The sequence below is a fragment of the Oculina patagonica genome, chromosome 7 (genome assembly GCF_052425735.1).
Source record: "Oculina patagonica isolate OP01 chromosome 7, crgOcupat, whole genome shotgun sequence".
In the NCBI taxonomy this organism is placed as follows: Eukaryota; Metazoa; Cnidaria; class Anthozoa; order Scleractinia; family Oculinidae; genus Oculina; species Oculina patagonica.
The window spans coordinates 32,313,592-32,324,689 of record NC_135764.1 but is presented as its reverse complement, the minus strand read 5'-3'; the positions used below and the strand labels follow the sequence as shown (position 1 = coordinate 32,324,689).

The 11,098-nt window shown below is 39.8% G+C and overlaps 2 protein-coding genes across 2 annotated transcripts; one reads left to right on the top strand and one right to left on the bottom strand.

Moving 5' to 3' along the window:
* Positions 1 to 43: 43 nt before the first annotated feature.
* LOC144659555 (proteasome subunit alpha type-2) lies at positions 44 to 6,157 on the top strand. The gene is made up of 9 exons (XM_078520024.1): positions 44 to 98; positions 2,192 to 2,268; positions 2,627 to 2,700; positions 3,091 to 3,149; positions 3,554 to 3,676; positions 4,411 to 4,492; positions 4,779 to 4,852; positions 5,226 to 5,283; positions 5,552 to 6,157. Exons 1-9 carry the CDS (start codon positions 61 to 63, stop codon positions 5,669 to 5,671), a joined length of 705 nt encoding a protein of 234 aa, XP_078376150.1. The 5' UTR covers positions 44 to 60; the 3' UTR covers positions 5,672 to 6,157.
* On the bottom strand, positions 6,077 to 9,800 carry LOC144659564 (uncharacterized). The gene is made up of 2 exons (XM_078520031.1): positions 9,394 to 9,800; positions 6,077 to 7,243 (listed from the first exon to the last, which is right to left on the bottom strand). The coding sequence occupies exons 1-2, from the start codon at positions 9,479 to 9,481 to the stop codon at positions 6,951 to 6,953; spliced, it is 381 nt and encodes a 126-aa protein (XP_078376157.1). The 5' UTR covers positions 9,482 to 9,800; the 3' UTR covers positions 6,077 to 6,950.
* Positions 9,801 to 11,098: the final 1,298 nt, after the last annotated feature.

Below are 11,098 nucleotides of genomic sequence, written 5' to 3'. Positions count from 1 at the left end.
ACTGGGCACTAAACGCTGAGTCAGTGCGCCGCGGTGTATTATGGTCAACCTTGATCCAAAATGACGGAAAGATACAGCTTTAGTTTGACAACGTTCAGGTAAATTTGATTTATTTTATCCTTTCTGTTTATTTTCAGGTATTAATAGGACCTACAGAAATGCAATTGAAGTAGCGATCTGTCGAACTGAATGATGATTGCCCGGGAAATGATCAAATTTAGCATCGAATATTTCATCCACCGACCAAGATTTTTCCACACTCAGGGAAATCGATCAATTGTCTCCCATGCTTTTGACTTTATCACGGTCTCCTTGTGCTTTCAAGTAGCTAAACCTTACCTAACTTTTAAAGAAATTGTAAAGCCGTTAAAATCTGCAAAGGTCGTGATTTTATGTTTCTATCAGGTTAGGTTATTTGTTGTCTTTGTTAGCAACATAAAAATTAATCTTTTACTATATAAACCAGCACGTGCATGGTGTCCAGATGAAAATTAAGCTAGTTTTAACTTTAAATTTTAGAACCACTTCTGCTTTTATAGTTTTAAAAAGTTTAGTTGCTTAGAATAATACCTGCTTCAGTGGGTTTTCTTGGGAAGACTCTTAATATGCCATGACAACCAGAGTAAGGATTGTTCAAAGATCTTCAAAGGTTCTGAGCAATTTTACTGACTTCCTATGTATAGGGGTAGGGGAAGTCTTATGAGTTTGCCTTTCATGTAAATTATCCAAGATTTATGCCGTTTTCCTGTGACTGTTGCAGTTACCCAACATCACAGGGAAAAATGGGCAATTCCAGAAAATATCCATACACCACGATGGACGGCTTCAATATTTTAACCCCCCCCCCCCTTGCCTTTGGAAATTCCAAAATGCGTTACCCCCCCCATGCCCTCAGAATTCAAATTGCAAATATGCCCAATTTGGCGTATTTTACATCAAATTATTATATGGCTACAATACGCGCCTCTGATTGGCTGCTGAGCGGGCTTTTTCTTGCCGGGCTGTTCTCGGCTCGGCGGTTTTTCGTTTTTTTGAGTGTGAGTGCTACTGCACTTGCGCGACATCGACGTACTTCTTCCCGTGCATCGTCTCTGTGGCGACGGGGCGGGCGGGCGGTTCCCTCGGTTGCGGAGCGCTGGCCATTAATATACTTATCTGCCACCCTCGCCTACCTCGCTTCGCTCGGTCATCATCAGGCTCGCGGTCCCCTGTAATGACCTCACGATAGTAGTATTATTTCAAATGACTCGATCTGTAACAGAGGCTGGGATGAAAATGTAACAAAAAATAAGAGTTTTCTCCTTACTCTTGTTCAACAGATACAACCTACATTAATTTTACATAATTGCCCCAAACTGGTACAGAACATTAAAATAACAATTATCATGTTATGTACGTGTGTACTTTCGGAAGATAATACGATCGAGTGCACTGACATATCCGCTATCTTGAATTTGAGCCTTCGGGGTCAGCAGTCGCTCCCAATCCCACGTGCTTCAAAATGGCGTCTCGAAGCGTGGCAAAATAGTTTCGCGCTCCACTGAATGTGCTGAATATGTTGTGGATCCGCTTTGACAAGAAAAAAGAGTGAATGAAGACATTCATCAACGTTAAGGCCTCTGGAGCTTGAATGAATGAATGACTTTATTATCGCTTGATGTACAACCCACATTTTATTGGTTCTTTTGTAAATGAACGCAAACACACGCCTGATCGATTGATACTTGTCTTGTATCTTCTTGTATCCTGCTTCTGCGACGCGGTCGTCAGTTTGTGCTTTATTTACAAATGAGTAATCCACAAAATTAGCATTTCAAGGAACACACTTTTGTCTGTCTCCTCTGGAAATCCAAGATCTGGAACTCCCCCATGCCTTCGAAATTCCAATCGTAAGTATCCCCCCATGCCCTCGGAATTCCAGTTCAAAGAACCCCCCCCCCCCCCTTGCCCTCGGAATTCCAAAAAGCCGTCCGTCGTGGTGTATGGATATTTTCTGGAACTGCCCAATCCAACCACTTCCCCTCTGTATTAATATCACTATGGTCAACCTAAGGGTCTACGTACACCTGGGAATCTGCCCCCCAGGGAGCAGTTGATTTGTGCAGTTAGACAATGCATTCCAGTTAGCATTACAAAAATGTTGTTCCTAATGTTTTTTTTTTTTGTTTGTGTGTGTGTGTCTTTACTATAGTCCTTCAGGAAAACTAGTCCAGATAGAATATGCTCTGGCAGCAGTTGCTGCAGGAGGACCCTCAGTGGGAATAAAAGGTAAGATTGAAACAAGTAAATGGGCTTTATTAGATTCCATGTCCTATACAGAGTTGTATATAATTATTATTGTGAGAGAATTGCAGTGGAAGAAAGTTTTGTTTTGTGGTAAAAAATTATACATTTAGCAAGCTGTTGCAAAATAGCCCTGATAAAAATTCAGATTTTCACAGGTTTTGAACCCAAGACCTTTGTGAGGGATGTAGGTTAGAATCCCATTGAAGACTGAATTTTAGTCAGAAAAGTGTAATTTGGTAGGAAGAAGAAAGGCAAAGCATAATTTTTTTCTCAAAGTTTCATTTCTTGATCAACTAAATATTTTTTGAACAATTTTACAAATTCCTTATTTTTTTTAAAGCATCCAATGGAGTTGTTCTTGCTGCTGAAAAGAAACAAAAGTCAGTCCTGTATGATGATAGTACAATCAACAAGGTTTGTTTGATTGCTAACATGTTATTTTTCAGCTTGTAAACAGTAGCAGGTCCAAAAAATTCTTAAACTGGGAGCCATCGATGTAACAACTTATATGTACTACGAAAATGTAAAAATCCAAAAAATGATTACAGGCCAAGGGGATCAAGAGAGGGGAGGCATGCCCCCTTGCCCCACTCCCATGTAATGTAACTCTTGACTTATTGCCAAAGCCCTAAGTGGGCATAGGGCCGGGTAATGTAACTCTACCTATGTTGAAAGTTTGAATCCTACTATCTTTTTCATTTTGGTATCAATTTTTATTTCACTGAACTTAATAATTCTGGGCCTAAGAACTCAACCTCTGTGATTTGTTTATTACTATTGAATTCTTTTATCGTGTGCTTTAAGGTGGAGATGGTGACAAAAAGTGTTGGTATGGTTTACAGTGGAATGGGCCCAGACTACAGGTTTGTATGTGTAATAATATACTGTTTTACATTTTCTAGATTGCCAAAAAAAAAAACTATAGTACACTAGACCCTGGAAATCAAAAGTCTTTGTTGTGTTCCTGGGCAAGCTTTGGCCTTACAGTGCCTCCTTCCAGCCAGGAGTACACAGCTGTAAATGAGTTCTTGTTTGGCAATCTAACAAAATATTGGAGGAAACCTGCAATGGACTACCCTTTGCAAGATTTTACAGGCCACTTGGTTATATGTTGCCCGTTGCTCTGATCATAGCAATCTGCTTGAAATAAACAAGCTTGGCATTGTCACAGCCACCTACTCTTCCAGTTGCTGATGCCTACTTCAAAACGTTTTGAAACTCCTGATTTTACATTGCATTATTAATTTCTATGATTCCTTATTTGCAGAGTTTTAGTGCGACATGCAAGGAAGATAGCACAGCAGTACTATCTAATGTACCAGGAAGAAATCCCAACAGCACAGTTGGTTCAAAAGCTTGCTTCAGTTGTACAAGAATATACTCAATCAGGGTAAGCAGAAATTAAACTTGTAATACTGTGGTGACTGTGAGAGATGAAAAAAAAAAAAAAAAAAAAAAAAAATATTTTTTAAAAAAAAAAAAAAAAAAAAAAAAAAAAAAAAAAAAAAAAAATAAAAAAAAAAAAAAAAAAAAAAAAAAAAAATAAAAAAAAAAAACCAAAAAAAAAAAAAAAAATTTTTTTTTTTTTTTTTTTTTAAAAAAAAAAAAAAAAAAGATTGTGGGAGATGGTGGCCTAATGGTTAGCGCACTGGACTCCAGATCGAGCGGTCCAGGTTCGAGCCCTGTCCGTGGTTGGATGTGTTGTGTTCTTGAGCAAGACACTTAACTCTCACAGTGCCCCTCTCCACCTCTAGAGGTGTATAAATGGGTACCAGAGATTTAATGCTGGGGGGAAACCCTGGGATGGACTGGCATCCCATCCAAGGGCGAGTAGAAAAACTCCTAGTCTCTTCATAAGGTCCAGTGGGATGGGCCACTTGGCTCGATGCAGACTTTACCCTGCTGTGGTTACTGTATTTCACTAAGACCCAGGCCAAACGTCGAACTTCACATAAGTCAAACCTAATGCAAATGAGCAAAACCTATTGTTTTTGGTAATTTGAATTGGGTTCGACTTATGTGAAGTTGGACGCTTGGCCTGGGCCTAAGATGTCGACAGCAATGAAGACTTCAATGGCAAAGATTCAATGTGATAACCATGTGTTGTTGTTTTTATCTTTTTAGAGGTGTTCGTCCATTTGGTGTTTCTCTTCTTGTAGCTGGGTGGGATGATGACCGGCCTTACCTGTTCCAGTGTGATCCATCGGTAAGTCCCTCATGAACTCAGAAGTTAGCAATTACAGTGCGGCTAAAATTCATGCTACAAGCCTTCCATAACGACACACTCTAAGGACCATGATCAGCTACATATATCTGCTTATGCGACATGCCTATTTACTGGAGGTTACAGACTTAAATTTGGCATCTGCATGTAGTAAGTTATGTAACAAATGATTATAAGAAGTCAAAATAAATAATTATTATAAATTTCTGCTATTAAGTAGCAATTTAAACAGATTCGTCCAATAAACTGTATCTGTTCTTTTTTTCAGGGTTCATATTTTGCTTGGAAGGCCACAGCTATGGGTAAAAACTATGTCAATGGGAAGACATTTCTAGAAAAGAGGTAATTTGTAATACTTTTTCTGGACAGACATCAAACGTACCGGTAATACCCAGGAGTAACAAATGGGTAATTTGTTGGGGCAACCATATAAAATGCCAACAAGTAATCTGTGATGGACTATAATCCAATACAGGTGGATGCAAGCCCATGAGACTCTAGTAGTTAACGTAAAAACCTTAATTCCATCTTTTGCGACATTTTTAACATTTTGGAGCTTGCTTTGGGTAGATTGTCCAAATTTATGGCAAAATGACTCACAGGCAACTTTTAAAACATTTGGACACGTGATTAATCCCTTGGATTGGGATTTACACTTCCCCCTTACAAAAAGCAGAGAGATGTTTCTCTAATGAGCAATTCTTCATGACTGCAGGTACAATGAGAATCTTGAACTAGAAGATGCTATTCACACTGCAATCTTAACTCTCAAGGTAAGTCTTCGTAGCTTTATAACACTGTTTACCTCAGAGGGAACTTGGACTACAAGTAGACCTTCTTTTTTCTTCGTTCATTGAGCATGAAACAAAATAAAGTACTTTGGATAACAATGGCTACATAAAATCTCGACAAACTAAGAAAAAAGAAGCACTGCTTTAAGTCTAGAGGGATTTTTAAAAGCACTTGGCTACAATTTAGAGATTTCTGACAGTGTTGGAAAGTGGAAGTTTTCTTAAAAAAATTTGGCTTCTTTGTCTGCAGGAGAGTTTTGAAGGCCAAATGACAGAAGATAACATCGAACTTGGAGTGTGTAATGAACAAGGCTTCCGTCGCCTTACCCCAGCAGAAGTGAAAGACTATCTTGCTTCCATTATATCTTAGTGTAAAGAGTAATTTCTTAGAAATAACTCAAGTGCAATCAGTCTTCACCCCTAGCTTGTGTCATAAGTTTCTGTTAGTGAAAAACATTCCGTGTGCTGTTTATAAAGTCAGCCGTAAAGTAGGTCAAGCTACTATGCTTGATTCATTACATGCCATTTGCACTTAAACAGCATTTGACTGCAAAAGCAATCAAGTTTTTCCCCTTGTTGCTTTCACAGGTAACATTTGACTACAGCTATTCAAATTCTTTAATTTTTCTTTCTTCCTCTGCTTAAATTGCAAAATTTTTACTTAAATCCCACTGGTTTTAAAGTATTAAAAGGATTAATACATAAGAAACTTTGAAAAATTCTGGCAGCTGTAGTCAAGTGCAAACAGCAAAATATTTCAGGAGAAGTGGTGTGCTCGGTTTTCCACCATTTATTGTAGTAAGCAATTTTTCAAGACCAAAAATTCTTACTCTACAGAATAAAGGCACTTTCTCAAGTTTGTCTTTTTGTTTCAGTTTTTTATGGGGCAGGGAGGGTTTCACAATGATCTACAGACTGCAGAAAACCCACTCCTGTAACCATTCTAGAAATTCAGGACTTGATGACATCTATAACTGGTAACCGACTAACGGCAAGTCACAGAAAGAAAACTCCCTGCATCTAAAAAATCCTGAACATATTAATAGATAGAGATAGATAGTTTATTAATACAACATTGTTTCAGCAATCTGACGCTAGCCTACAAAAAGTTACAACTAAGTGAACTTTATAAAAATCTTCTTAAAAGGTCTTCGGAGGGTTAAACGTGGATCTTTTAAAGACATATACAATATGTGACATCGATAGTAATGACATGGAAGTACAAGGCTATTTTGAACACAAGCGTGGCAGCTTGAATCACGCGGTACATTTGGAACAGCAGCCCCGCCTTGTGGTCTATTTGCCGTTGACTCTTTCAGACTGAAGGCTAAAATAATTTAAGAATAAATAGTTCAAATTTTGAAATGTCGACTATAAATACCGGTATCATATATGTGAAGACTTTGATTGCATTTCTGGATCAAGCGCTTGAGTCTACGTTGATGTTTCATGTTGGCAAGTTGTAAACGATAGCTGTCTCCTTTATCACTAGGTGGCCAAGTTCTTGGTGACTAGTTGTTTCGATTGAAAATCCAAGAGGTCCATGAAATGGACATTGCTTTCTGGTAGTGTACTCGGCACTCTTGAAATAGACAAAGTTGGTTATCATTCCATTGTGAATATCTTAGTCAATTCGAGTACATTGCATGTCAAAGTTTTCCCGTTACTGAAGAAGTTCCTTCATGTTCACGGCTGTCATTATTCTCCAAGCACAAACGCTGTAACAATCTTGAAATTACAGTCGTTAATGTATCGTATTCTTTATTCGTTGCACATGTAGTAACGTTCCTCATTAGACAAAGTTTGTAAGCTTGTAACATAAAACACACGTGTTCATCAGAAGTTGTGCTGCCGTTCAAGATTCTTGTGTACATGGTAGTACACTTTTTCACGACCATTTTACAGGATTCCTCTTTCCATCGATCTGGCTCCAAAATGGCTTCTGGTGATGACAAAAATATACATAAAAGTTACATGATTTTTGCGGTAGTATCAATGTTGCTATTTAAACAATTTTCATTTAAAATTGCCCCGGGGGTGGGGCACTCTTGGAATTTTGATGGGGTCTTCCCTCCCGGTTCATGAATGTCTCCCTATTTCCGACCAAAATATATTATTTTTATCACCCTACTAAGATCTGTGAGTTTTAAGTACTCTTACTACTTCATTCTGACTGGCGTCGACCTTTCATAAATTTGTACCTTTAATACTGCATCTGATAACCTCTTCCCCCCCCCCCCCCCCCCCCGCGCAAAACAAAGAACGCCTGATCGTAGGTTTATGCATTTGACTGCGTTTTCATCAACGGTTATTAACAAGCGAAACCGCCGGATGATAACGCGGACGCATAATCCCACGCCATAGGAGCAGACTGAAGTGTTTTCGGATTTTTAAGAGGCACAATAACTTGTAAGTGAGCCTGTGTTGCGATTGTAAGCACAGCCTTGAAAGCTGGCGCAATATTTACATTAGTCTATATTCTTTATTGTCTTGTATCGAGCGAATCGTTCAGAACTGAATTGCGAGCTCGACTTCATCGTTAACGTTCGTCCCAGACTTTTGGGACAATACACCTCTGTTATCTTTTTGTCTCCCTTGTTCATTCAATTATTATTTATATTATTATGTACACTATAGTTCTTGTTTGTCGCTTTTGTCGAAAACGTTTCTCTATTTTAGACCAAAAGGGCAATATATCTATTATCGTATTCTGCTAATTTTGACAGGAAAACAACTCAAAAACCACGCCCCTTCGGATGGTACTATATAGAAGGGTACTCTGCCCCCTTTTTCCACCGCGGGGAAAAAACGAGAGGCTGTGGACAGTCTAGGTACTGGTAATTTGACTTGTTTGCAGAAAGACTCGCGAAATTGACAAAATTCTGTGCACTGGTCGTTTTTTCTCAGAATTCAAGCCGTTTCCAAGCCCCGAAAATTTAGGGCTTGGCACGCCAGCTACATTGAGTTTGTGGAATTCTACAATTAAAGAACTTGGCAATGGCGTCATAATTTTTTGTCAGGAGTAATTCACCCCTTTTTGCGAAAGTAGTTTTTGCGCGGCTAAATCAAAGGATGTATCATGTCTAAAATTCTGTTTGCATGTCTGAAAATGCAATTTATTTGTTATCTTTCAAAAGCTTATGATTTACATAATCAGAACAAGTGTGTTTCTTGATAAGGGAACGCCAATTGCATTTTGTACATCGTCACTAATGGAACCGAACGGTATTACCTCAACACATCGTTCCTTATCAGTATATAAACATTTGTTGTAAATCGCAAATGGAAGGTGCCTTTTCAATAGCGAAGCGCGCGAGTGATCATGACCTCACGACACAGACAAGACTCAGACAAACAAGAGGCCCTGCCAGGGTAAATCCGCACGACATGGCCCAAAAAGTAGCGACAGCATACTAATAAAATTGCGACACGACACCCTTATGGAAAAACTAATTCCGACAGACAAGCAATTCCTTCAATCCCGCGACATGAGAGCGATAAAACAGCGACATGGCACATATTTAATTAGACAAGCGACACGGGAACCCCCCTGGCAGGGTCTCAAACAAACCGAAATGGCGGACGATTTTCCTAAAACACTTTCTAAAACAGCCGGTGTTCCATAAAACGAAAACTTCGCCTAGATTCCTTCTATTTCTCTCAGAACACGCTGATGTTTTTTTAGCCTTGTGGCGGTTATATTCATTTGCATTCTAATTTTAGATCTTGCGCGCTTCGCTTTTACTGCATTGCATTCGCATTTAGTCTGGGGGGGGGGGGGGTAAGCTCGTAGCCCCTAAACTCCCCCTCTTAATGCAGACCTGTGGGTCTGTGAGCCCGGGGAACTTCTTCAATACTCCAAGCATGCTCCAAGGGGGTAACTTGGTCTCCTAAAGTGCCTAAAGCAAGCTCACTTTTGGCTTAAAGAATAAGCAATTCGCCTAAATGGAAAGACTCGTTAACAAATGTAAATGACAACAGCATATGACAGCACTTCTGAACGGTGTAAACTAGTGCTAATCATTCCATCGACAGCCGCCAACGTAACAACAAGTATAAATTGACCAAAAATGCATAACCTCTCTGACATACCTTCCTTTCCATCTACTGTTACGACGAACGTTAAAAGGAAGAGAAACGCAACGAATTTCCCTTGCAGATCCCCTAAATCTCTGGTCATTGCGGCAGCATGAAAAGAACTCGACTTTGCTCGTCCGTAGGCGAAGTCAAATGACAACTTCAAGGGCTTCTAGCAGGCGTACCTTATTGCTTGTTGTGTGTGTAAATAGCGCGCGGATCTCGAAACAACATTCTTCGTGCTAAGGAGAGTCCCTGCAGATGCGAGACGGGAGAAAAGATAACATTGTTTGACACGCTGCCATTTAAATGACCCTATTGTGGGTAGGGAGGGTGAAAGCTACCATAATTTCTCTACGCCAAATTGTCAGCATTTATGGCTCTCTGGCTACTTTTTTGTCTTGAGAGTTTATTATTTGCGTTTATTTCACCGGTCCTAGGATCAAAAACAGGATCTTTAATATATTTTTTTTATACAGCCTGTTTTTATATTTTTTCATTCTACTCCCCACCCTCCCAGTTCATGATGGCATTCGATCTAAAGCTGAAGGTATCATGTGCGTGAAAACCCAACAAGAAAATGACCCAAACTTTCCGGAAAAGGGGTCAAGATGGAATCTCAGATATCCTTTCACCTAAAGCTACTATAAATTACCTTGAATTAAATTCCCGTCAAAATACCGCGAATACGGTCCTTACCATCACGCGTAGCTACAAGGAGTGTCGCCGGGAGCTAGCCAGATGTGATGCAATGGCATTTTATAGTGAAGACAGTGAACAGATTGTCCACATACCGAAATGTAGGAACAGTTGATGGGAAGGAGTTTAAAGCGCCGATTGATATCATGGCGATAAGCTGATCTGACAGAGCTGATTATTTCCTGAGTTTGTTTTGATTTGGGCCATTCTACCCGGATCGGATTGTAGGTCAAATGTCTCTTTTTCCGAAAATGCGCACCGCCAAATCCCGCTATCGAGGAAAAGGAAATCTGTTCCAATGTAAAGATCTCGTGGTTCCGGTTTCAACGCCCCACCTGGAAGTTAAGAGTCCTTGAGGAAATCCCGTGCGTGGAATATGAAAGGCGAAGGCGCGCACGCTACAACATTGACAACATCAACATTGCGCAAAATTTGCTCAGTAGAAGTGGGCCACATTGCGTCCCCATAGCAAGTAAATTCTGATGATTTGACAATCTACGTTCTTGCTACCAAAATAAACGACGACGGGAGCCGGGTCAAGCAGCTTTGCGGAAGTTTTGCTTTTGAACGAAAAATAAAACTTGAAAAAATAAACAGATCGTGGTGTTTGGGTTTGTAGAGATTGGATAACTAGAGGACAGGAAATAGCTATTGAATTCTTTTTTCAAAAAAGCGTAAACTAATCATAATAAATTTAAAAAAAGTTTAAGAATGGGTACCTGTATATAGCCTCTCTGGTCGAAAATGGGGCCAAGGGAAAGCGAGAAGAAAAAGGAGGGGGAGGGGTGGGAGGCCACGCTCGTCTTTCCGCTCTATGTCCCACAAGGGAGCTTTTTCACAGGCTAGAATGGGACTGACTGGGGATGATCATCGAGGATTTGGGAATAACAAAGTTGAAATTATAGGCTGAACTTTTCCAGATACGCTATCAGTGACCCGGCTCTGATCAAAGTTGCCATTTTGTGGAAAATCTGAGCGGATTGTTTGGAAAAATGACGACGGTGTTATCCGGGTCAAGCAG

What these genes read in the sequence shown, in the direction of transcription:
- LOC144659555 (XM_078520024.1), top strand. Translation starts at nt 61, where the DNA reads ATGACGGAAAGATACAGCTTTAGTTTGACAACGTTCAG. An exon ending in ACCCTCAGTGGGAATAAAAG is followed by an intron (nt 2,269 to 2,626) that starts GTAAGATTGAAA and finishes TTTTTTTTAAAG; the next exon opens with CATCCAATGGAGTTGTTCTT. An exon ending in AAGACATTTCTAGAAAAGAG is followed by an intron (nt 4,853 to 5,225) that starts GTAATTTGTAAT and finishes TCATGACTGCAG; the next exon opens with GTACAATGAGAATCTTGAAC.
- LOC144659564 (XM_078520031.1), bottom strand. Translation starts at nt 9,481, where the DNA reads ATGACCAGAGATTTAGGGGATCTGCAAGGGAAATTCGTTGCGTTTCTC. An exon ending in AACAGTAGATGGAAAGGAAG is followed by an intron (nt 7,244 to 9,393) that starts GTATGTCAGAGA and finishes TGTCATCACCAG; the next exon opens with AAGCCATTTTGGAGCCAGAT.